The 27,910-nt window shown below is 36.5% G+C and overlaps 2 protein-coding genes across 2 annotated transcripts; both read right to left on the bottom strand.

Annotated features, from left to right (window-relative positions):
* Positions 1 to 2,261: 2,261 nt before the first annotated feature.
* Positions 2,262 to 3,407, bottom strand: LOC126708273 (uncharacterized). Its single transcript, XM_050408075.1, has one exon. The coding sequence runs from the start codon at positions 3,405 to 3,407 to the stop codon at positions 2,262 to 2,264; it is 1,146 nt and encodes a 381-aa protein (XP_050264032.1).
* Positions 3,408 to 4,446: 1,039 nt separating this feature from the next.
* Positions 4,447 to 5,373, bottom strand: LOC126708272 (uncharacterized). The gene is made up of 2 exons (XM_050408074.1): positions 5,014 to 5,373; positions 4,447 to 4,962 (listed from the first exon to the last, which is right to left on the bottom strand). The coding sequence occupies exons 1-2, from the start codon at positions 5,371 to 5,373 to the stop codon at positions 4,447 to 4,449; spliced, it is 876 nt and encodes a 291-aa protein (XP_050264031.1).
* Positions 5,374 to 27,910: the final 22,537 nt, after the last annotated feature.

Below are 27,910 nucleotides of genomic sequence, written 5' to 3'. Positions count from 1 at the left end.
TGTTTTTAAGTTCTTGTTTTCAAAAACCAGCTGATTTCTGCCCTTCCAAATCATCCATATAGCAAACATAAAACTTTGATTCTAAGGAACTTGCCCTGCACTTCGAACCCCCTTGTCTCTACAATTAGTCATAATCCAGTCTTGAAGGTTGGCCAAGTAGAAGGTGCTGTCTTGACAGCTGATGCCTAACTGATTCCATTTTGCTTTAATAGTATGGCAATCCCGAAGAGCGTGGAGAATGGATTCAACACTACTATTGCAGTGAGGACATAAGTTATCAACTAGCATCCCCCTAGCTTGTAAGCAATCTCTTACCCCGATACTCTGGTGCATGCATTTCCAAATGAAAGTTTGGATCCTCGGTAATGTATCCAACTTCCAAATCCACTTCCCATGAAAGGCCGAATCAGGAAGAGGCTCACTAGCAAGCAAGTAGGCACTTCTGAGATCGAAAGAGCCTTTGGGAGAAGGTTTCCAAGCTATTCTATCCTTATTCCTTGCGACACACGAGATTGGGATAGCTTGAACCTCTCTTCTAATATTCTCAGGAATCTCTATTTGCAGCAAGTTCCAATCCCACCCATCCAGCCTAGCAACATCCTTTACTTTAAGCATATTGGACTCAATGGTTAAAGGGCCTTGGATAATACTTCTTAAGGTTCCTACCTTATACCAGTTATCATGCCAGAAGCTAAGGCTACTCTCATATCCCGGAATCCATGTAACTCCCTTTTTAAAAACAACTTCCCCTTTCCTCATGCTTCCCCAAGTGCGGGAGCACGGTAGGCTGGCTTCATTTCTTGAATTTATGTGCTGATTTGTACAGTACTTCAATCTCAACACTTTAGCCCATTGAGACTCACTTTCTGTGTGGAACCTCCAGTTTAATTTAGCAAGAAGCGCCGTATTTCTGCCCTTGGCAACTTGGATACTCAACACACCTACCTCTTTAGGGGTAGTAACCTTCTTCCATCCCACCCAATGCATACTTTTCTTATCAGCTAAAGAGTTCCACAAGAAGTTTCGGTTAACTTGATCTATTCCATCTAAAATCCTCCCTGGGAGCTGGTTGCATTGCATTACATAAGCTGGAATGGCTGAAGTGGATGCTTGGATTAACACTGACCTCCTGGCCATGGAGAGGAGGTTTGCTTTCCACCCTGCAAGTTTCTTTTTAACCTTATCCAACACAAAGTTAAAATCCTGGTTTGAAGCACCACTGTGGTGGATGGGAAATCCAAGGTATTTTCCCAAATTTGTTGTAGACTGAAAACCAAGAATGTCACTCAAAGCTTCACTATCACTTTGATCCACATTTGGGGAAAAGAAAACCCTAGATTTTGCTTCGCTTATGGTCTGACCAGATTGGTTACAAAATTCATCCAACACTTCTCTGATTACCAGGCAATTTTCCATGATAGCTTTGGCAAAAAGGACAAGATCATCTGCAAAAACAGATGTGAGAAGGCTGGACCTCTTCGGGAAGCTTTGACAGGAACCCAGGACTTATCTTCACACCTTTCTTGTATTAATTGCCCCAAATAATCCATGCACATAATGAAAATATAAGGGGACAGCGGGTCACCTTGCCTTATTCCCCTAGTGGGCAAAAAAGGCTCAAGAGCCCCTCCATTAAAGAGCAAAGAGGTAGTGACCAATGAGATACAGCTCATAATAAGCTCAATTAGATTCCTTGGAAGGTTGAAACAGATCAACATATCTCTAATAAAGCTCCACTCCAATTTATCATAAGCTTTTTCTAAATCGATCTTTAGCGCCATGTAACCTCCTCTACCCTTGGTCTTCCCCATCGTATGGATCAATTCTTGGACAATAATAGTATTATCCACGCCTCTTCTTCCCGGAACAAAAGCCCTTTGACACGGGTCTATTAATTTATCCAAGTACGGTCTCAACCTTCCCACTATGATTTTAGTGATAATTTTGTACACCGAGTTGCATAAGCTAATGGGTCTATAATTGTTGATTGACTCTGGGCATTGAATCTTAGGAATAAGGACAATGCTTGTGATGTTCAAGTAATCCAAGATTTTCCTACTAAGAAACACTTTCCTTATCTCCTCTTTAACTGAATCCCCCACAGTGAGCCAAAACCTCTGAAAAAAGCCAGCATGCAACCCATCGGGTCCTGGGGCTTTGAAAGCCTTAAGGGACCACAAGGCAGTAGCAATTTCTTCATTTGACACCGGCTAATCCAAACTGTTTTTCTCATCCTCCGTAAGCCTAACTTGCCAACCAGTTCAGAGATTATGACTCCAACCAGCCTTGACTTGGCTGGTGGAATACAACCTGATAAACCCCTCTCTAAAATGAGTCATGACTTCACTTTCCTCTGATAACCAGTCCCCTACCTCACTTTTAACCATAGAGATTGTGTTCCTTTTCCTTCTTGCAAGCGCAGAAACGTGGTAAAAGGATGTATTTTGGTCACCCACTACCATCCAATTAATTCTTGATTTTAAAGCCCACAACTCCGCCTCTTGATTCAAGATTAAATCCAAATCTTTTTGCAGCTGATTCTCTAGGTCTAAAAGGGAGGCAGAGGGATTTGTGGCTAACACTCGCTGAATTTCGTTAAGTCTAGCCATTAATCTCTTTTTCTTCCCAAAAATATTCCCGAACTGAATTTTGTTCCAACGAGTTGCTTCATTGGTGAATTTTTCTATAGAAGTTGAAAGGTTCCCATCCCGATTCCAAGCCTTAGTCACGATTTGGGGGAAAGAAGGGTCGGATAGCCAAAAACTCTGAAATCTGAAGGGTCTTTTAAGAAAGGTGGTTTGCCTAGGAACAGTCTCCAGCAACACCGGGCAATGGTCCGAGTGGCATCGAGTGAGATGGGAGACTCTAGCATCCGGAAATAATAGGCACCAGCTAGGATTCATGAAGAACCTATCTATTCTCTCTTGAATGAGATTATTAATCTCCCTCCTGTTAGTCCACGTATACCAAGGTCCTGAAAAACCCAAATCCACCATATTGCACTTATCTAAGCAATCTTTAAATAAGAGTGATCTAGACAAACTGACAGGTCTTCCACCAAACTTATCCTCATTCAACAGGGGTTCATTAAAATCCCCGGCTATCACCCAAGGTTTATTATGTAGATCAGCAACTTTAATTAAATTTTCCCACAAAATACATCTTTCTACATTCCTAGGACTAGCATAAACAGCAGAGAAAATCCAAGAAAGGTTAGTAGCAAGTACCTTCACTTCCACGTGAATTTCTTGCTCTGTAATAGCCAGTTGCACCACCTCCACAATATCAGAATTCCAAAGCAACCATAGACCACCTGTGAACCCAATTGTTTCAGTGTGAATGGCATCATCAAACAGAAGTTTGTCCGTTATATCCTTTGCACAAGCTCCACCAATCTTGGTCTCCATAATTACTAAGATGGCCGGATTATGATTCCTAGCCAACTCTCTCACATAGTTCTGAAAATTGGGCTTTAGCTCGCCCCTACTGTTCCAAATTATTATATTCATGATAAAAGAGATTAGGAATAGGCATTTATCATGAGGAAGTATCAATTCCACCTTCCCCTTCAAATTCCACACTGTCTTCTCCATCTTCACCGCCGTCCTTGCCATAACAGGCTCTGTTGGCTCTTTCACGCACAAGATCATCACTCTCCCTACAAACCTCTTCCACAGTGGGTCCCCGGGTGGTTGATGAGCCCAACTTGTACTCTTTCCCTTCAACCGAACTATTATCATCCAAGCTTCCATTAGGTGCAGATCGAACCACCCCAAAATCCACGCCATCTTCGCCTTGCTTCCCACTAGAGCTGCTACCGAGTTGATTAATACCTCTCTCTCTCAACGGACTGCCCAACTTGGCTTGAGGAGCTGCTGAGAATTGGAAGGGAAAGCTGAAATCAGCGCCCTTGCTGCTGAGAACGGACGGATTTTGAGGGACTAAGATGAAAGTAGGTGTGCTTTTGCTAGAAGCATCTTTGGTCAGATGGCTTAAAGCCCTATTTCTGGCAATTACCTTCTTGCCTTTTACAGAGGGGCTTACATGGCCTTTTAATTGAGTTAATCCCCCAATCTTCACATTTGGGCCCATAACCAAACCACCGTGCCCAACCTTCTCCATATTGAACTCAGGTGTAAAGCCCAACTTAGTAGCCTCTTTCCAAGCAAAATGGCCGTTACTGGGATTGTTCTTAACCATAGCAAACCTTGGCTTTAAGCTCGGTGCTGATTTTGTGGGGTCCAAATGCTGCACATCCTTCGTGATCCCTTTTTGTCCTCTTCTGCGTGTAACAACCATCCACGGTCCGTATTTGTCCTCATCGTGCTCCATTCCACTACTCTCTGCCATGTCGCGCTCCTTTGTACTACGTTCTGCCATGCCACAGCCTGTCTCACACCCACCTGGCACATGCATTTTGCGTGGACTTGTACTGCTCACCTTAGTTCAAGTCGCCTCCTTCTCCAACGGCAGCTCAGCCCCCCAGACGATGTGTGGGCACATTTCCTTCTTGTGACCAACTCTACCACATGAGAAGCAGAGCTTATTGATACCCTCATACACCACAGCTTGCTCAAATTTTCCAATGAGAAATGTGTTTATAAGTGGTTTGTCTACATCCACCTGTATACATAGCCTGGCATACTTACCCCGAGCTTCCATGGCGGTATGAGTATCAACTCTCAAAACTTTCCCAATGGCTTCCCTAATCTGCTTAAGTACTTCTGCTTCATAGAGTTCAATAGGGAGGGCATGTAATCTAACCCAAACCGCGATTGACGAGACGTTAGCTATTTCCGGTTTAAAGAATGGCTCCCACAGCCTTATAGATAGAAAATGTTCTCTTATAAACCATGGACCTCTTTTCAGAACTGCGTCTAAATCCTCCTTCATTGAGAACCTCGTTAAGAAGAACTCATTCCCCAGGTCCACACAGTCAAGCCTCCCACTGGGTTTCCATAACTGTTGGAGTTTGCTTTAAATGAAGTTGAAGCCTATTTTCCTTCCGTAAACCTTGACAATCAAAGCTTTCGACCAGGACCCCCTTATGCGTAGTTTAGTTTCCTTTGATAGTCTTATTGCTGCTAAACCTTCGCGTAAACCAGTAACCTCATCGTTAGACTCAACATCATCCTCCATTAGGTCATAGAAATCAAATGCTTGAGCATAAGCTCCTGGGATTTCTCCTACCAGTTTTTCCTTGAAAGACTTGTTCTGCGAGGCCCAAACATTGTTGCTCCGTGGAGAAAAACCATTTTCACTAACACCTTCACTGAAATCAGCGTGATGGACATCCTTTACCTTCTTCTTGCTTCTTGAAAGTTCAGCTTCCTCTTCCCTTGAGAGAGTACGGTGCTTAGAGCGAGTGTCCATTTTTATTAATGGACAATGAGCCCTATAGTTTATTATCAAGTATATGTAATTACACCCTCTCACATAGGAATGAACCCCATGAACGAAAAACTTACCTCTAATTGATAGGATGATCACATATACCCAATATACCATATACCCTCTCCAACTCTGACTAGATCAAGTAACTGATGTGGCCCTATTATGGCCAGATCGAGAAGGTGACGTGGACACATGTCGAGTACATCCCTATTGGATTAATCCTTGGGAAGTTAATTAGATAGCTGCGTGGCACCTTAAGTACGTACAGTACTATGGTTTGTCTCATATAGAGTTTCACCCTTTAACTTCCTACTCTTCCCTAAAAATACACAAGTCCAAACAAAATAGTCCTATACAAATTTGGGTTCAGGTTAAGTCGGAAATTGGATCTATTAATGGGACAATCTTTCACATTTTTGTTTTTTTTTTTTTAACCTGATCATTGTTCAACTCAACAGGTCTATCTGTATTATGTGATTTCAGTTTGTCAAATAAAAGTGCACAATTTCATGAAGGGTTATACAAGGTTGTGAATGCATGCATGCTTGGCCTAGCTCAGACGTCCAAGTCCATTTCAAATGAAGCAAATTTAAAACTAAACCAATCATATGTTGTTGTTAGCCAAAAAGTCTTGGAAGGTATATTAAACCAAATACTAATCCAACCAAGAATTAATGTCCTTTGGTAAAAGGCAAAAGAATAATTCCCATCTATATTCAATGTACACTACTGCATGCATGTGTGTATAATAAACGAATTTGTATTATTAGTTATAAATAAGCATGGGTCACCGGCCATACAACCCTTCACTATCTCTATAATACTAGGAATGGAAAACCATTGTGATAATTCTTTATAACCCTACATTGCTTTCAAGTACTAGAAGATGTCCTGTATGTCACAACACATTTTAAGTTGAGGCAAAGGGGCTCCACTCCAATCCATGCAGTTGGTAAAACCATTAAGAGCTCTGTAGCCCTTACTAAAGATCTGAGAAATTTGTATGGGCCAAGGGCAGCTATTAAATGTTTATAATTAATTAGACTACCCCTTTTTTCTGCTGACACTACTATTAATTCCTCTTCTTCTCTTTTTTGGTGATTACTGCCACTATAATACAGTACTCCATAAATCTTAGATTCCTCTTGATCAATGTTTTGTGTAGAAATAATAACCATTTTGAATTACTTTATACAAAAAGTAGTAATATTTAATTTGTGGGTTTTGTGGGTTCAAGGTAGCTCTTGTTGTTGAATAAGAACATGATTACATGAAATTGATTGAGTCTCATTTACACCCAAAAAAAAAAAAAAAAATTGTTAATGTTTTGGTGTAATAAAAAAACAATCATCATATAACAAACCCTTTAATTTGGTTCAAACCCTCTTGTGTCTTTATTAAAAAGAAAGTGGTTTTGTTTCTGCGCCATATTTTTTATGTTTGCATTCCACTATATGAGAATTAGACTATCTATGGGTTGTTCATATATAATATATAATATATAATAATGCAGTTGATTAAAAAATAAGTCTAGAAAAACTATTCCCTTAGTTTGTAATTAAAAAGATCCATGATATACTGTGATTTGAAGATGGTAATACAGAAGATTAAAAAATAAGTGTGAAATCTTCTCTAAAAAAAAAGGTGTGAAATTCACAATTCCCTTTTTACTTGTGAAAAAAATATAGGCATTCTCTAGATAAAATATCTTATCTTCTTTGCCTTGATTGACATTAAAATATGTTCAAGGTATTAAATTCATAAACCAAACTCAGAATCTATATATGTAAATCATAAATAAGTTGAAGAACTTCACCATGAAGTCATGAACCCTAACCATTTGTATAGGGGTTCACCTACATATATACAGTGGAGGGAGGAGATAAATTTCCTAAATGAACCCCAGCTCAATATTTTTTTTTTTTTAAATCATGACATGATAAACCCTAATCATCATTTTAATAGAATGGAATTTTGGATATCCTCATAAGTCATAATGTTATACGTTAAAAGTCATCAATGTCGATGAGGGGACCTTAGTTAGCTTTGCATAGTATAGTATGAACAAAGTTTCTTTCCAAACTAGTTTGGAGATAAATACTACAAACTCATCATATATATTTATATTGAGTGTGAATTTTGAAAATCTAACCACTAAATTGCATGTTCCTATTACATCCTTAATGCTTACAAAACTTCAAGAAAATCAAAGATCAATTGCTATGTCATTAAATAAATGTTATAATTTCAAGTTTTTGTAATCTAAAGTTGTATATAAAAAATACGTTAATTGATCAAATAGTAAATAATATCCGATTTGAGCGAAATTTGATATGTATGTTAAAAGTCATCAATGTCGATGAGGGGACCTTAGTTAGCTTTGCATAATATAGTATGAACAAAGTTTCTCTCCAAACTAGCTTGGAGAGAAATACTACAAACTCATCATATATATTTATATTGAGTGTGAATTTTGAAAATCTAACCACTAAATTGCATGTTCCTATTACATCCTTAATGCTTACAAAACTTCAAGAAAATCAAAGATCAATTGCTATGTCATTAAATAAATGTTATAATTTCAAGTTTTTGTAATCTAAAGTTGTATATAAAAAATACGTTAATTGATCAAATAGTAAATAATATCCAATTTGAGCGAAATTTGATATGTATGTTAAGAACATAAGGAACATGAAATTCAATGATTAGATTTTCAAAATTTACACCCAAAAAAAGAAATATATGAGAAGTTTGAAGAGTTTCTCTCTAAACTAGTTTGGAGAGAAACTTTGTTCGTATAGTACTTCTTTGTCTTCATTTTTTTTTTTTTTTTAATAGATGCATAGTATATATAGTACTTGAATGTACACATTCATTTTTACTTAGACGCTGACATTGTTTAAGAAAAAAAGAAAAACACTTTTATTGCACAATTACTTATACATATTATAACTTTCAGGAATTAGTAGTAAACTTCAATGAAAATTGTTGGCCTTGTTGTAAAGACAGGTGGTCCCTTCGCTTAATTTCCGTTATTTACAATCCTTTATGTACTAGTTAGTTTCTGGAATAAATTTATAATTACTCAATGGTGCAGAGTCTAGCTATGGACATTCATATAACGTGTTTAATCACTAACCAACCATCACAGAAAATACGAACCTTTTTTTTTTTTGAAACTGGAATCAATTCATTCATTAAAGAGAAATATGACAAGAATCAGAGTACAAAGCATCTCTGGCTGGAGGTGGGTCTTGCTCCAACCAGACCATTTCACCCTCTATCAACCCAGCATACTTAGCAAGTGAGTGTGCCACAGTATTGGCTGTCCTCCTCACATGGTTAACATGAAAAGTTCTAAAGCCCCTCCCCATACATCTGATATCATCATACACAAACCCACGCCTAGCTCTATTAATACTTGCTGAGGAAATTGAGCTCATAACAGAAATGTTATCTCCCTCAAGAGTGACATCCCTAAATCCCAAATCCATAGCAACTTCCACTGCCTTCCTGCAAGCCAACGCTTCTGCCTCCTTGCTATTCTGAACTAATGGACCTCTTGCCGAGACAGCAGCCATAGTCTCTCCCCTTTCATTGCGAATCACAACCCCAAACCCCGAAGCCTTCTGCCTTGGGAATATTGTTGCATCGACGTTTACTTTATAGTTTAGCCCCGTAGGTGGCTTCCATATCTCCAGATGTTGCACCGATGAAGATGGCAGTGGAACAGAGAGATGAGACTAAGCATCACGGTAATCATGCAGCATTGTTTCAGCTCTTTGAACCAGCACAAATGGATCCTGAATTGTACCTCCATGCAAAATAGCATTTCTTTGATTCCACAAAACCCAGTGTTGGGAAATTTAGACTCTGATTGATAAAATTAACAAGTTTTAAATCCAAGTTATTAATTAGATTTATTATGAATAAAACTTGTTAAAACAAACAAACATCAATATCATGTCAATATCATGTAGCAGAAAAAAATAAAATAAGACAATATATATTGACTCAGGAAAACCAATAAAACAAACTAGTTTCACAGTAAAAAACCTGAAGGGAAACCTTCCCGAAAAACAATCCACTATAATAAAAAAAAAGTTTCAGATCTAGTACAAAACCTTTGTCCCTAGACTCTAAAATCCCTGTAGATGAACTTGCAACGGAAACCTTCTACCGCTTCAGAATTTCTGAACTCTTCAATATATGAATGCCACCCTTTTTGCACAGATCCCAATACGTGACTAACCAAAAATGCACGGCTCCTAGTACATGACTAACACACCAACTTGAAAAAGATTGACTGCAAAGTTCTTCACTTCATCAACAATAAAGATCAAGAAGCACTTGGTTACAAAACCCTACTGTGCAAAAATGCAGCAGCTTCTTTTAAAGAGAATAAGGTATCGGTCGCTTTTTACATGTGTTCTACTTGTATTCTCTTATGTGACAGCTTTTAAAATAAGTCTTATATCTGTTTAGGGTTGTGAGAAAAGAAACCCCACACAAATACATAAGCATGGGTCAAAAATTAGATCTGAAAAACTGATTTTCGTATCTGTTGCAAGCTATCGAGAGGTATCGAGCTAGCTATCGAGGTTTAATGAATCAGCACTTCTTCACTTGCGAGCTATCGAGAACTATCAAGAGCTATCGAGCTTTAATGAATCAACACTTCTTCACTTGTTTTTTTTTTTTTTACAGATTTGCATGGCTTCAATATTAGACTTGAACTCTTGTTCCTTGAAGTACTAAACTCATCCTAGATCTACCCAATTACAAGCAAAGTGCGTTTTTTCAAAAGATTAGTCAATTCTATATTTGACATATATTCCTAACATAATTTACATATGTCCTTACAATCTCCCCCTTTGGCAATCCGTGACAAAACCACAACAAACAAATGAGATATGACAGAAGTCATAAATCACTCAACTCATATTCACTTGTTGAATACAATAAAATCTATCCTAACACAAACTCTTGAAAAATTTTGCAAGAAAAGAGTTTATGGCAAGTAGACTTTGACAATTTGTATTTCTATAACACTTTAAACAAAACTCATTAAGGCATTTTAATGTGAAACAGAAATATAAGATTACATACAAGATAAAGAAACATGTGTATGAAGATAGAAAAGAAACAACACATGTAAAGGTAGGTGAAGAAGACATACATCATCTTATATATATATATATATATATATATCAAAGATAAGCACAATGTATGTAAACATGGTCACAAGACCGGTGTACAAGAAGAAGGAAGTAAGCACTCCCCCTAACAAGATGAAATACATCTCCCCCTTACAAAGGGCATGTATTTCTCCCCCTAACATGTAAAGTCTTAAAAAGAAACCATATATTCTCCACAATTTCTCTCCCTTTTTGTCATGATTGACAAAGGGTAGAAGAAACTAGAAAGTTTCACCCGAGAAATAGAAAGATGATCAAGGGGCCACAAGGAATCCATATAAATGCATGAATGCAATGAACAAAGATGCTATAGATGACAAGATAAAAGAAAGATGCAAAAACATGTGAAAAATAATGCATGCAAGAGGATCTCGACAAATCAAGGAGCAGTCGAGCAACTATCGAGTAGAAGCCAACCTCGATGGATCAAACAGTTATCGAGAATCTATCAAGACGACAGAAGGTTTCTCGATGGATCGAAAATCTATCAAGAAGTTATCGAGATTGCGATAAATAAATCACAAAAAGGCTCGATAAATAGCCTAGCTATCGAGAGGTGTCCAGCAGTTGTCGAGATTGCTTAAAAACAGTTTTTCAAGAAGAGAAAAACACAGATATGAATGCAACTAAGCATGCTACACAAACAAGGATCCAAGCAACATTTTAAGCTCTCTAAAACATCTTTTATCAAGAAAAATGTCAAGCATTTAGATCCAAAACACACACACACTAAACAAGTCTAACCAATTTTATATTTCAAAAACAAATTAAGATAGTTTAGTGATCATACATTAACACATGTATTCCTTGTGATAGCCAAATGACATTGTACCTACACATGTATCAAGTGTAACAAAGAATATTGTGTGTTATGTGTGAAAACATCGCAAGATTGCATAAGTGTCAACATGTTATGACGATTTGAGATATGAGAAAATCACTTTAACTCACACACAATCATAACTATTTGATAGGGACTAACACCTTCGAAATACATCCTATAACTCCCACATCTCCTAAAAGACACACTTGCAATCATATATAAAACATTTTGATTTTTTTGTCTTTTATTTTCTTTGCATATTTTTCTTTTAAGCAAATCATGCTTGGACATATAAGAGATAGAAAAGAAATACCCAATTATGTTAAGCATTTGACATTCCACTTTTGCTATGCCGAAGCATATAAATGTCATTTCATGATTGGCGGTCAAAAGTGATGAGATGGTTATTTATGCATTTCTCTTAGGATTTTTTAGTCCTTCCCGTCAAAAAGAGTGATACAAGTGTTTTAGTACAAGAAATCACTTAATCTTACTTATCACATACACGAGCCACAAAACTCACTTACTTAGTTGTGCATAGAGATGCTCTTTTAAGTTACAAAAGATATAAAGTTTAGAAAATTTTGTTTCAATAGCCATCTAAGGTACACAAGTACCAATGTATACAAACACACTATTTTTGTATTTTTCTAATTTTTCCTTTTTATTTTTATTTTGAAAACAAAAAAACAAAAAAACAAAAAAAAACAAAAACAAAAACAAAAACAAAAAAAACTAAACAACCAAACAAAAACAAACAAATAACATGAAAGTATGAAAGAAAGATGCAGATGCATGAAAGCATAATTTCAAAAGCAGATAAGAAATCAAGAAAAGAGAGTCCTACTATAGATAGAAAGAATTAAAGCAGAGGACAACAGAAAAGATAATTTAGTCTTAAACTCTTTTCTCACCCACATAGCACGAGTCTTTGGCCATGAAAATGAAAAGGCACGTGTCCTAATATGTCTACTAAAGGACATAGAAGAATTAGAATTCTCCTGAAATTGAGTTAAAAAGGTCAAAGTTTTTAATAAGTCTCCAAACAAAGGTATAGTCCTTGAGAGGAAACTTGTGACCAATTAAACACTTGCTTTTAAGGATACAACTTAAATCAATTAGGACGAATGTGTTCAGAAACACCACAATGGTGACAAACATGAGGTCTAACAAAGGATTTAGAATTAGCCAAATCAGATTTAGATTTCATACATTTATCACCTTTTTCAGATTGGGGTACAAAGACAGTCCTTGATCCAGAAGCCGTGGAAGAGGAGGGGCTGGAAGAAATAGAATATCCTAAGCCAGTCTTATCAAAACTAAGTTTTTGAGCACTCAAGACCTCATCAAGCTTTGTACTAGACGTCCTCTCTATTTGAGTTCTAGCTTGACTAAGCTCAACCTCAAGATTCTTAACCTTCATTTCTGATGAGGTGTTCTCTACAACAAGAGTCTCAACTAACCTTGTAGTCTCATCTAGTTTGACTAACAAATAAGCTTTTCCAGTTTTTACCTCATTAAGCTTTTTTCTACAATGATGAGAAGTCTTTTCAGATTTTATAAATTCAGTGCATAGCTTATCATAGGCTTCCTGAAGGATCAACTTCTTGGGTACTTCATCATCAGAAGAATCCTCACTGTCACTATCACTCTCCACAATCATCTTATCGGTTGTGGCAGCAAAAGTCATAAAGTGACCACATTCATCCATATACTCATTAGAAGAGCCATTCTCAGTATCACTCCAGGTAGCAACCAACCCTTTATCTTTTCAATTGTTGGTTTTTTCCTTCATAAGGTAGTTTGGGCGCTCTATCCTCATATGAACAAAACCTTTGCACTCATGGCATTAGATGATAGGTTTCTCATTCTTGCCCTTCCTTGAGGATTTAGATTTCCTAGGAGGTTTGCCCTTATCCTTTTTCCTAAATTGAAGAAGCTTGATAATCTCATCAGTTATGAAGGTTAGATCATCATCCTCATCATTATCTTCATCTTCACTTCCATCTTCATCTTCAGAGTCCTCAATCTCTTCCTCTATACCCATAAGAGCCAAGTTTCTACTCTTTCCACCTTTTCCCATTAAACCTAATCCCATCTCATAAGTTTGAAGGTTCCCTACAAGCTCAATCAAAGGAATTTGATCAATGTCCTTCACTTCTTCAATGGCAGTGATCTTGGCATGGAATCTTTCAGGTGGGAACTTAAGGATTTTCCTAACAATTTTGGATTCCGCAATAGATTCCCCATGATTAAAGTCGGAATTCACAATATCCAAGTTTAGCAGAGAACTCATCAAAGGTCTCATCCTCCTCCATCCTTATTTCTTCAAATCTACTGGCGAGTCTTTGAAGCTTCATAGTCTTTACTGCCTTAGTACCTTCATAGGTGATCTCAAGAATGGTCCATGCTTCCTTGGCAACTTCCGTGGATGATATTTTCTTGAATTCCTCATTGGTCACCCCACAAAACAAAGCATTCAAGGCCTTATTGTTGAAATTTGCCACTATGACTGTTGCTTCATCCTAATCCATCGGCGCTTCCTTTGGCTTAATCCAACCAACTTTAACAGCTTGCCATACATGTTCACCTAGAGCCTACAAAAAAACCTTCATACAAACTTTCCAGTACGCATAATTAGTTCCATCAAATAAAGGAGGAATCAAAAGAGTTTGTCCATGATCCATGACAACAGGGGTCAAGGATCACACTCAGGAAATTAATCCAATCAAAGTATACTCGCTCTGATACTACTTGTTAGGGAATTTAGACTCCGATTGATAGAATTAACAAGTTTTAAACCTAAGTTGTTAATTAGATTTATTATAAATAAAACTTATTAAAACAAACAAACATCAATATCATGCAGTGGAAAAAAAATAAGACAAGATATGATGACCCAGGAAAACCAATGAAACAAACTAGTTTCACAATAAAAAACCTAGGGGGAAACCTTCCCGAAAAGTAATCCACTATAATAAAGAGAAGTTTCAGATCTAGTACAAAACCTTTGTCCCTAGACTCTATAATCCCCTTAGATGAACTTGCAGCAGAAACCTTCTACCACTTTAGAACCTCTGAACTCTTCAATATATGAACGCCACCCTTTTTACCCGGATTCCAGTATGTGACTAACTAAAGATGCACGGCTCCCAATGCGTGACTAACACACCAACTTAAAGAAGATTGTTGGCTGCAAAGTTCTTCACTTCATCAACAATGAAGATCAAGAAGTACTTGGTTACAAAACCCTAAGGCGCAAAGACGCAGTAGCTTCTTTTAGAGAGAATAAGGTATCGGTCACTTTTTGCATGTGTTCTCCTTATATTCTCTTATGTGACGGCCTTTAAAATAAGCTTTATATATGTCTAGGGTTGTGAAAAAAGAAACCCTACACAAATACATAAGCATAGGTTGAAAATCATATTTGAAAAACTAATTTTCATATCTGTTGCAAGCTATCAAGGAATCAACACTTCTTCACTTGCGAGCTATCGAGAGCTATCGAGCTTTAATGAATTAGCACTTCTTGAATCAGCACTTCTTCACTTGTTTTTTTTTTTTTTTTGGGACAGATTTGCATGGCTTCAATACTAGACTTGAACTTTTGTTCCTTGAAGTACTAAACTCATCCTAGATTTACCCAATTACAAGTAAAATGCATTTTTTCAAAGGATTAGTCAATTCTATATTTGACATATGTTCCTAACATAATTTACATATGTCCTAACACCCAACACTGAACTAAAAACAGCTCCATATCTTCCTCAGCTAATCGATCCACTAACCACTCAAATAACTTCACCATATCACCCATTAACGTGGGACACTTCTGTAAACTGATCCTACTTCTAGCCCAAACATCTAGGGCTACACCACACTCCCACATCACATGTATTACTGATTCCACCTCTTGCTTGCATACCTCACACCCCTTATCCTCCACAACCTTTCAGTGAAATAAGTTCTCCGTTGTAGGCAAAATATTTTGACACATTCTCCACCCAAATGCTTTTATTTTATTCGGCACCTTATACTTCCATTATTTTGGCATTCCATCTCACCCTTCTTCAAACTCGATCCTTCAAGTCATCTACTATCCTGCTGTTGCAAGCTACAAGCTATATAATATCCCGAATGCATTGAATAATATCCATTTTTGGTATGGAGCCACATCAAGGTATCCTGCACCCACCTTCTACTCAATGGAATTCGTAAAATGGCCTCCATGTCATCTCGATGAAAATTGGTAGCAATAAGTTCCTTGTTCCAGTCACGAGTACTTCGATCTATAATATTTGCAACTCGCCACTCCTTGTCCTCATCAAGTGGTGGGTGCAAAACCTTATTTGTTGGATAGTTCGGGATCCACCTATCCTTAACCACCCTTATGCTAACTCCATTTCCCACCCTCCAACAACAACCCTTCTGCAAAATTGATTGCCCTGCTATCAAGCTTTTCCATACTTATGAACTGTTGGGAACATCAGTAGCCTCCAAGAATGTACTGCTAGGAAAATATCTAGCTTTAAAACATTCATATAACAAGGACCCATTCTCCTGCAATAACCTCCATCCTTGTTTTGCCAACATAGCTAGATTGAAGCATCTTATGTCCTGAAAACCCATGCCACCTTCCTTTTTTGATTGAGATAGGGCCTTCTAACTTTTCCAATGTATTTTTCTTTTACTACGCACCTGTCCCCACCAAAATCTAGTACACATTGCATTTAAATCATCACAAAGCTTCCTAGGCGATTGAAATACTACCATAGTATATGTAGGTATCAATTGTGCAACTGCTTTAATAAGAACCTCCTTGCCTACTCTTGATAACAATGGCCCTTCCAGCCCTGAATTATCTTCCAAACTCTATCCTTAAGATAGGAAAAAGCTTGATTTTTAGATCTGCAAATCAAAGTAAAAAGCCCAAGGTATGACTCAAACCGGTCCACCTCTCTAATGCCTAGTACTGCTTTAATTCTCTCCTTCTGATCCACATCAGTATTACTACCATAGTATATGTAGGTATCGATTGTGCAACTGCTTTAATAAGAACCTCCTTACCTGCTCTTGATAACAATTGGCCCTTCGAGCCCTAAATTATCTTCCAAACTCTATCCTTAAGATAGGAAAAAGCTTGATTTTTAGATCTGCAAATCAAAGTAGGAAGCCCAAGGTATGACTCAAACCGGTCCAACTCTCTAATGCCCAGTGCTGCTTTAATTCTCTCCTTCTGATCCACATTAGTATTACTGCTGAAGAAGACAGAAGACTTTTCAAAATTAATGCATTGATCGAAGGATGTTGCATAAACTTGTAACACATCAAAAATAGCTTAGACTTCCTCCTGGTTAACACAAAAAAATAATAACAAATCATCAAGAAACAAAAGATGGCTAATTGTAGGAGCTCTCCTACAAATAGACACCCCATGAATATATCCCTCCCTTTCAGCCTTTGCAAGTAATGAGGAAAACCTTTTTACACAAATCAGAAACAAGGCGACAAAGGATCACCCTGCCGGAGTCCTCTAGATGGTGTAATACTATCATAGGCTCTCCCACTAATCCGCACTAAAAAAGATGGGGTCATTACACAAGTCATGACTCTATCCACACAAACATCAGGAAGACCTAGTCTAGCCATCATACCCTTCAAAAAATCTCACTCTACCCTGTCATATGCCTTACTAACATCCAATTTTAGGGCCATAGATCCCCTTTTTCCAGTCCTTTTTCAATGCATGGAATGCAACGATTCATATGCAACCAAAATATTATCAGTGATCAAACGACCAGGAACAAAAGCACTCTGAGTAGGTGATATCATTTGAGGCAAAATAATTTTTAATCTGTTTGCCAACACCTTAAAAATAATTTTAAAGATGACATTACATAAACTGATGGGCCTATAATCAGACATCTTTTCAAGTGACTTGACCTTTGGAATCAGAACAATGTTTGTATAATTAATATCGAATGGCATGGTACCAGAATGCATAAAATCTAATACAGTAGCAACCACATCAATACCCACAATATGCCAAAATTTTTAGTAAAAGAGAGCATTCATACCATCTAATCAAGGAGCCTTTGTTGGTCCCATCTAGAACAACGCTACTTTTATCTCCTCTGCTATATAATCTCTGGACAACTCCTCTAGCATTTCCGGAGTAACTCTGTGGTTTACTATATTAAGACAGTCATCCATCTGCTCATTCCCCTTTGAATTAAACAATGTCTCAAAATAATCAGTTGCCACATCTGCAATATCTTCAATTTCTTCCACCCATTGTTGCTGATTATTGTGAAGGCCATGGACAAAATTTCTTCTATGCCATTGAGTGGCCTTTGAATGAAAAAATTTTGAGTTCTTGTCACCATATTTCAGCCATGATACTCTTGATCGTTGGTGCCAAAAAATTTCTTGTTTAAGGAGAAAACCATCCAATTTTTTGCCTGCCTCCAAGAATTCAACATTTGCTTCTTCTGTTTGATCACCATAAAGTAATTGCTCCACCCTTTTTTTGCAACTTTTTAATTTCCTCAGTCTCAAGTTGCGTCTTTGAAGAGCCCCAAGCATTCAAATCAGCCCCACATTTTTTTTTTCTTTAATAGTCACCAAGGCTAACTCCAGCCTCCCTCCACCAACCCATGCCTCCTCTACAACCTTCTCACATTCATATAACATTAACCAATTCTCCTCAAATTTAAAGCTACGTGCACTCCTACCCCTTAACACCTTATTCATTTTTGTTTGCATAAGCAAAGGAAGATGATCCGAAGCATGTGTTCCAAGATAGTTACCAAGCAATCCGAAAATCTGCTTTTCCATTCTATCCTAGAAACCCTAAGGGAAATAGACCTCGTATCCACGAGAAGGAGAGCTCCTATTGCAAGGAGAATTTTTCCACTTGTTTTATTTTTTATTTTATATATATGGTTTATATATGTATATTGACTGCAAGTCCAAGTAATAGGAACTTGACTCTTTGACTCAATATCTGAATTTCAAAGATAACAAAAACATAGAGTAAAACATTAAAATACAAGTTCCCTTTGACTAGCATCCCAAATTACCAGTTCACATTCACATCACACCCATCTTGCCATGTTTTCAGATCTCTTGCACTCGTGTGCCTATCTCTCTCTCTCTCTCTCTCTCTCTCTCTCTCTATAATATCATACAGATTATGATAAGATCTTGTCTCTGCTTGGTTTTTTCTGTCTTCTTCTATTCCTGCATAATAACACCACGGAGCTGTCTATCACTCTCTTTACATTTAATTCTTGTCTCCTCCAAAACCCTTCCTACGTAAGTTAATTTCCACGTTTTACTATGGGAAAGTGGGAAACACAACATACAAATTAACCTAACCCTCTCCATCTCAATTCATTGACCTAATTTAAGCATGCATACAATATGCAACAGGTCAATATCAACCGACTCACACCAACCATACCCTAAAAGAAACCTAACTCTCCTTAGAGAGAGAGAGAGAGAGTAATATTAATATGTCTAAAACAATTGTACAATGCTATTGTTTATAGAAGGAAATCAGGAACAATCATATATAGACTAACTCGATCAAGTTAGGTGTAGATAGGTCTGCCATATGTTACTTTATTTGAGAGTTTAATTTATAGGAATAAATGAAAAGTGTATGAAATAATACTACATTCCCATATATACATTCTTCCAAAAAAAAAAAAAAAGATGAAACGATTCACTCCCCTCGTAAATTGAAGGGAGTTCATGTTTTATCATCATCTCTTAAATACACAAATAAAATGTAATCAGCATAATGAGAGAAATATACATTTATTTTATTAATTTTCTTTTTTATATGAACTCCTACACTGCAATATTACAAAAGAATACTAATTCACTTCATTTCATTTATTTATAATCTATTATTTTCATTCTATTTCATTAATTATTTCATAAACTCCCAAACTAAATTACTGAATACTTTTTTTTTTTTTTGGAGAGAAGACTGAGTACTTCTTGATTAGCCTATTAGCTAGCCATCTGGCATTATTTCAATCATGCAAGTATATATGTTGGTTATGCTGTCATTTTACTTGACTGCGCGCAAGAGCATATTCTTCTCAGTGTAGCTAGTTCTCTGTACTTTATATAACTCCATTAATGGTTCCAATTTTCCTAAGACCATCCGTGCAATCAGTGGAACAATAATGGATCTTTTTCAATTTTGCAAATATAATGAATTTTTTTTTTCACGAAATGACTAGTTAGAGACAGCGGACTTTTCACTTAAAACAAATTGATAAATTGATTCAAGGCCAGGACACTTTGCCCTTCAGGTGTTGGGAATCCTTCGCTGTAGAACTGACTAATAAATTCACAAAATGTTGATTCATAAATAGTGGAGATTTTGTTTGCTTGTGTCAACTTAGGAAGAAGGAAAATCTACTTTTTTAAAAAGCTAATTGGGATTTTCAGTGTCTGGCCGACAAGTCACGAGATTTTACAGAACTAAAATGTTGAACATATATAGTGATAAACAAGATGTAACTGAAGACCACGATTTTTTTTTCTTTTATTCCACTTTGTTTGCTTCTAGCTACCATTTTTCTTTCCTTTGTTGGTGAATTGAATTCCTTTTTTTTTTAATCCATGTTGAGAATTTACTTCAATTCTCCTTAATTTCAAATGCTATTTATGCTTGTAGAAATGTGGTATGACAAGTGACAACCTTCGCATGTAATATGTCAAGTGACCCTCGAAATGATCAAATTAAGTAATTGGATAGCTTCTTTAAATATAAAAAATAAAAATAAAAATAAAAAGATAAATACCAAACTTAGAGCATTTATTTCATGTTAATTATTCTTTATTATCATATTAAAAAATTAATTGATTTTTTTATTTATGTAAGATTAATATAAACTCAAATCACTTATCTAACTATGAATATATCTATTTAACTATACAAAACCTACAAAGAGAAAAATAAAATAAAATAAAATTCGTGCACCCAACTAGGTAGTGGGGCTTATAGAAATCTTTCATATTTTCATGAATTAATATATAAATATATATATCCCTCGTGATATCAACCTTCAAAAGCAGGATTTTTTGGATTCTCAAAAAAAAAAAAAAAAAAAGCAGGATTTTATTTTTAAATACTGTTATTTATTGTTTGGGGGACCATTGGAATTAATAATCTTTGTCTCCTCCTTGATTATAGAGTAGCAAACTTTCAACCCAAAAAAGTCATAGCTAGCCATAGCCAAGGTCTCGAGATTAATGCAATTAAGTTTAACATGTTATTCTGTTGTGTCCATGGGATCTTGAGAATATTGCTGAAGAAGAGGAAGTGGTGGAAGAACTTCTAGGAAGAAGATGCATATATAGTCTGCTTGTGATGAATACCATGTTTGGATCTTCGGTTAATTATTATGCATGCTATCCCATATTATTATAAGGTTAACACTTGGCACACATGCGTGGAGGGCGGACCATGATTCGATGAGCCTCGTGTGCAAGATTTATTGATACTTTTCATTTGGGTCAAACAATTAATGATAGTCCTTCTTATTTTATTTGTACAATTTTCTTTCCATTTTAAACTTGAAAATCGTTTTTTATTTTCATTTTTGTAACACCAATAATACGTTCAAAATCTTTATTTGCATTTGTATCAAACTATATTTTGACTCAGGAAGACTGATTGCTCACACACACAAACGTAAGGTACAACTGGCATTAAAGTAAGCACTGAGCAATGAGTACAACCATAAGTAGAAAACTAAATGCCAAAAATAGTTACAATTAGTCTAGAACTGATAATTGATCATGTGATTACTACAGTGTATTCTTGGCATCATAATTATTTCACAAGTATTTATGAGGTGTAAGAGGTAAGGGTTGAAATTCAAATCTTCAAAAAAAAAAAGCTTTACACATATATACACTTAAATTAAATTAGAATAGAACTCTATTTGAGAACAAAAAAAAAATGATTATCAATATTTGAATTATTTAGCTGTTAAAAACAAAACAAAATTATTTAGCTGTTGGTACATCATTTTATTTGGTTTAACTTTAACCAAACACTCAATTTTATTTTTATATATATATATAAGAATTCATGAAAAAAAAAAAATTGTTTGAAAGACATAGTACTCGATGTAGATCATAAATGAGAAATATGCAAATATATTAGGGAATGAATCTGACCACAATTTAATTTAAGTAGGCCTAACTTAAATATTAAGACTTTTTTTTTTAAGAATGAAAAATAAATAAATAACCCTTGAATATGACTTTTCATTGCTTCTTTCTGGGATTTAAATCAAAATATGTAAAGGCTCTTGAATAAAAGTGCAGTATTTGAAATAAAATATGTTATTTGATGAAAATCAATAAATGTTCAGATTGATGATTCAAATAAAATTAACCTACGGTTTAATATTTTTTTTCTAAAAACTTGTTTGTTTTTTCATATATATATGAATCCAAACTTCTGTACGATTATTAGATGATTCAACTGTTTTGGCTCTGATTATATTCTTATATGATTCCGTGGAGCATGCATGGCAGCAAGCAAGCCCTCTAGCTCACTCAGACTCACAAGATCTGATCAAAAATCACGCCGACACAAACTGCGTGGAAAAAATCATATAAAATTTTTGAACAGTAATATTCTTTTCCAATCAAAGTATCATGGGTCATATGTATATTTTATTGGCTACTATAGAATAGGACTTAGCATTAGCAATAGTCATCCTATACAACTTCTAGCTATTCTGCAAGAAAGCTCAACTCTCTAATAGTTCCACCACCAGTCTACTTGTAGTGTGGAAAACACTGTGTCACGTGGCAACTTGCTATGTGCACTAGGTAGAGCTCGTGAAGTTTGGATATAGTATATGGTTTTGGTAGATAGTTTATATTGAATTATATAATAGTAAACTTGTTTACCAAAAAAAATATATATATATATATAATAGTAAACTTTAATTATAGTTATTAAAAATCAAACACCTGGCAACAGTGTAGATGTGATTGACTTTTTTGTCATCTACTTGTTTGTGAATTGTGAGTGAGAGAAAATCTAGTTAAAAGGACTGTACTCACAAGTCTCTAGAGAGAGAGAGCAAAGGGACAAAGCTCTTGAGCAGTTAAAAATGGCAGCAAATGCGCTGGGAGGGAATCTGGTGGCCATGACTCTAGGAAACACCACGGGAAGCTTCTTCACTCGTTGTTTAGCGATACTTAAGCCATCATCGCGGACAGGTAATAACTAGTAGTGGTAACTAATGGTTCTGACTACTCACTCATGTGTCTATAACTATGCAGAACTAGTCTAATGCTCTGATGCACTAATTACGACACGTCTTTAAAAATGATTTTATGTCATTTTTGTATCTCGTTCAATGTAGTGATACAATTATTCAATATGATTAATGTATAATAAAAGTGATGTGTTTGAGATTTTGTGAAAAAAAAGTTTCAATTTTTTTTTTTGGGTTACTTTTTTTTTTTTTTTTTTTTTTTTTTTTTTTTTTTTTTTAATCATTTTTTTTTTTGGTTACCTTAACATTACTCTATGTTGTTATTTTCTACTGTCAAAACAAGATTCTAATGATGGCCTTGGCTAGTTTGTTTTTTTATGTGACATTACCTCTCATGTAGGTAGGTTTGGCCATTTTGGCTTCTTTTCAATGGTGCTTTCTTCACCATGCATATGAGATCCAATGAAGGGGATTCCGTTCAACATTGGTCACCATTTGTCAATGTGAATGGGACTATTTTGTGTGTATGTGTGTTTGTTTCTAGTGGCCGGGCTAGGCAGAGTACTTTCAGAAGCAACAAAGGAACCAAGAAGAAAAACAATAGGAAAAACAAAACAAATATAAGCAAAGATTGAAAGGAGTAGGACCACCAATAAATTCGGCCCAAATTTTGTCAATAGCCCAATGGGCTAGCGCATTGAACCACCTCATGCAATCTTCTAGGCACAGTGGCAAAAAATATGTATGTAAGAGTTCTACCACTTCAGAGTTCAGATGGACCCAACAAAAAAAAAAAAAAAAATAGAACTCTTAAATTCATGTAGAAATTATGGATACATGGTTTTCACTTGCCAAATTTAATTTTGAATTGTTGTGTACATGAAGCTAATCACTCAGTCCGTGAACCTTTTTGGTTTGTTTAGATTAAGGGAGAATAGAGTAAAATTTGTTGAAAATTAGCTTAATTTTTTGTTAACTCTACTTTACTCCCCTTTTCTTCTCCTTCCATCCTCTCAATCCAAATGCCCAGTGAGTTTTGGAAAACAAGGGAAGAATACAACAAACTAGCTAATATCTTCAATGTCCATCATTTTTGGTATCCAAATTTTATTTGGGATTTCATAGGCAAGGGTTTAGGGCCGAATTCTGTTAGGATTGTGTATTAGTTCATTGAGTTGAGGGCTACTATGGCTTTTAGTAGTGTTGTTGTATTAGTTTACATTTTATACTTGTATTAATTGTGCTAGAATTGTATACTTGTATTGATTGTGCTAGAGATAGTTGATAAAGGAAGTTGGTAGGTTAGCCAGTTGTACAAGAGTTGGTTATGCAGAGTTGGTTATGCATTGAGAGAGTTGGTTATAGCCATTAGTTGCAGATTGTATAAAGGGGACCGGCAGTACTATTGTATAAGGAATCTAAAATAATAACAATTTTTTCACTCTCTCAGTCTTCTCTCTCTGTATCTCTCTATCTTTCTCTGGAAGCCCAGTTGTCCTTGAATTCAACTACAACATAAAGAAAATATAATTGAGCCCTTGCATTTGGTATCAGTGTAGCTCATTGAGTATGAGATCAAATAAGTTGCGGCTTTGTGGTCGGATCCTAGAATGGGTGACCTAGAGGCTGGATTAAAATTACTGATAGTTGAGTAGAGCCACCAAAAAGAGAAAGGGCTACCAACGGGTTAATGTTGATAGAGTGAGCCATTATGGACGTCGGTTGCAGAGCGTGGTGGTATGTTATGATCCTAGTGTCCCACATTGGTTAAGTGTAAGCTTAACCATGTGTTTATAAGCTTTTGGGTACCCTTCCCTTACAAGCTGGTTTTCAAGAGTGAGTTCTATCCATGGGTTTGTAATATTTGGTATCAGAGTAAGGCATTCCTTGGCCATTGCAGAGACTCGTGCTATTGCTACAACCAATAAAGCTCTTGCTTCTCTTTAAAGTGCATCTGATCATAATACCAAAGGCATCCAAGAAATACATACTATCCAGGAAATTCATACTCGTACCTTGAACGAGATGAATCAACAATTGGCTTCGCTGCTGTAGAGATTGGGTGCTTCTGATCAGGGAGGATCTCCAACAAGTGGGGAGAATCGCAATGCTAGTTCTTTATCAATATCCTTGTCTCGTCCTATGAGACTAGAATTTCCAAGATTTTCTAATGAAGACCCTGCAAGTTGGGTTTACAGGGAAATGGAGACACTTACAAGGTTGAGACAAACAGCTTCAGTAGCCATGTATAAGGCTTAGTTTGAGGTCTTATCCAATAGGATCAAGGGTTTGTCTTCATCCCACAAACTGAGCTGTTTCCTTAGTGGATTGAAGGATGAGATAAGACTTCCTGTGAGAATGCTCAATCCTCAATCATTAAATGAGGCTTTTGGGTTATCTAAGATCCAAGAAGAATATAATTGGAGTTGCAAGAAGAATTCCAAACTTCAAATGGAGCAAGGTAAGCCTTCAATCTTGGGTCTACCTAAAGTTCCTTCCTTATTAGATCCTAAAACTAGGCTACCTATTAAGAGAATATCACTTGCATAAATAGAGGAAAGAAAGAAGAAAGGGATGTGTTATAATTGTGATGAAAGTGGATTCCTGGTCATAAGTGTAAGAATGCTATGTTGTTTCTTCTTGATAATATTGATGTGGTTCATAATCAAGAAGATGTTGAAATCACCATTTATGCTTTAAGTGGTACTCCTACTTCAAGCACTATGATGGTGATGGGAAGGATTAAACAAAAGTCCTTTGTAATCCTTATAGATTCGAGTAGCACACACAATTTCATTGATACAACTTTAGTATCACAGTTACATATTCCTGTGGATACTTCATAAATTTTGGAGGTCAATGTTGCTAATAGTGATGTGATTAAGACTCAAGGACTGTGCAGGGAAGTTCCAATATGGCTACAAGGGCATGAATTTCTAGTGCATTTACATGTGTTACAAATGGGAGGCAGTGATTTGTGTTGGGTACACATTGGTTAGGTACCCTAGGGGTTATTCAATGGGACTTTAAGCCGTTAACAATGAGTTTTTCTTATGCTCAAAGGCAGGTGCTGTTATAAGGCTTGAGGAGTGCAGAATCTTAGTTACAAGATGGGAATCAATTCTTGAAAGAATCAGTGAAGAAGGGATTTGTCTTGCACATCTCAGTTTAGTCAGATTTAGCATCTGTAGAGTGCTTAACTCAGTTACCTAAGCAAGTTTCTGATATGTTATCAGAATTTGATTCTGTTTTTGCTACTCTTGTGGATTTGCCTCCCTTGAGAGGACATAAGCATCAAATTACCTTGAAGGAAGGAGCTCAGGCAATCTGTCAGAAACCTTACAGGTACCCCTACTATCAGAAAAATGAAATTAAGAAGATTATGAAGGAGTTATTATTTGTTGGTTTCATGGGTTTTGTTAATTTGATCTCACATGCTCATGCATTGCATTTTATGTGCATTATAACAATGTTTCATGCATTTTAGGATTGTGTGACTGATTAAACACTATGAGTGCTGTTAGGTTGGATTGGGTTTCTACCCATGATGCAATTTATTTTTGCATGTAACATGTTGATGCATTTTCATGCATTACACGTTTCATTTCTTTTCTTCCCTGTGCCTTGCCTTCTGTTTTGACTCTCTCTCTCTCTCTCTCTCTCTCGTTTAGTCTCCTCATCATGGCACCCAAAAAGTTTGTTCCTTCTAAAAACCCGATTCGTTGTGGTTCCTCTTCATCTTCTTTTCCCCCAAATTCTATTCAATTTCATGATGAGAAGGCACATAATGACTTCTTTGAGAACTTTTCTGACCAAGTGATTCATTCGAAACGCCAGGTCATTTTGTCTGATTTCCCAGACACTCCTTTACCCGGTGCTATTAGCTCTCGGGGATGGACTTTTCTATGTGAGAAACCCTCAAGGTGTCCCAACGTGTTCATACAGGAGTTTTACTCTAATATGCACACCATTGATACCTCTGTGCCTCGGTTTACCACAGTATTCTGTGATACACGTATCGTAGTTACCCCAAACTTTATTTCCGAGATACTACGTGTCCCTAAAGTGGATCTTCCAAATTACCCTAGTCATCCTCGTCTCTCTTCCATCTCTAGAGACGAGTTTGCCTCACTATTCTATGAGATGGCCATGTTATGGGAAGGTTCCACAACCAAGTTCACTAAGGGACCACAGTTCCTTAATATGGTGATGAGCTTTGTACTCACTCCACGGTCTCACTATAACACTATCACCGAGCCTCGTGCTCATTTCCTTCTTTCCCTCTTGGAAGGTCTTTCTATAGACTTTCCATCACACATGATATAATCTATTATAGATTGCTATCGTGACACGGCTACACATGATAAGCTCATCTTTCCTTCGACTATCACGCGTATCCTCATCTACATGCACGTCACTATCCCCCCCACTCCTCACTTTTATGTCATGGGTGCCATTAGTAAGGAGTTTATTCGGCAAAGTATAGCGCAACTTGCTGCAAAGCGGCCACGTGCGGAGCTTACAAATGCAGCTCCAGCAGATCCTGAGGCCTCTTCCTCTCAACCCTCTTTCTCCTCTGCCCCTTCTTCCTCATCTCAGGTCGCTGTCTCCCTTGCTAACATCATGGAGCAACTTCAGCACATGCATGCTGATTTTGGTAATCGTCTGGATGATCTATCCGATAAGATGTGTCAAATTAACACCAGAATCAATCGCATCGCTCGTCGCCAGTCTCAACTTGGTGGTTTTGCATCCTCACCTTCACTAGAGCATGCTGAGGAGTCTCCTTCTTCTAATGGTGGAAATGATGATGGTGATGCTTCTGGCTCAGAGTATGATGATTAGATGACGACCTCTTAGTGATACACCCTTTGTCACTCGTGACAAAAAGGAGGAGTAGTTTGTAGATGAGAGTAGTCTTGTTGTTAGAGGGAGAGCTAGCATAGGATATACTAGATAAGGGGAGAGTGTTTTAAGGGATGTAGTAAGGTTTTGATGTATTCTTTTCTCATTACATGTACCATGGTCTTGTGACCACTTTTATTACATACATTGTATTCTTTGATATATATATATATATATATATGAAATGTGTAAGTTTTCTTTACCTTTGTCTCACATATGTTGTTTCTTTTCTATCTTTATACACATGTTTCTTCTTGTATACAACGTGTCTATGTTTCACACTTGATGCCATGATGAATCTTGTTTAAGAGTTTCAAATAAGA

This window comes from Quercus robur, chromosome 12 (assembly GCF_932294415.1).
Source record: "Quercus robur chromosome 12, dhQueRobu3.1, whole genome shotgun sequence".
NCBI classification, from domain to species: Eukaryota; Viridiplantae; Streptophyta; class Magnoliopsida; order Fagales; family Fagaceae; genus Quercus; species Quercus robur.
Note: the sequence above shows the minus strand (reverse complement) of the source record. Positions and strands in the feature narration are given on the sequence as shown.

Bases quoted from the DNA above. Each gene is read 5' to 3' on its own strand.
- LOC126708273 (XM_050408075.1), bottom strand. From the start codon at position 3,407: ATGGAGACCAAGATTGGTGGAGCTTGTGCAAAGGATATAACGGACAAA.
- LOC126708272 (XM_050408074.1), bottom strand. From the start codon at position 5,373: ATGGACACTCGCTCTAAGCACCGTACTCTCTCAAGGGAAGAGGAAGCT. The intron at 4,963-5,013 runs GTTTACGGAAGG...AAACTCCAACAG, and splicing joins CGAAAGCTTTGATTGTCAAG to TTATGGAAACCCAGTGGGAG.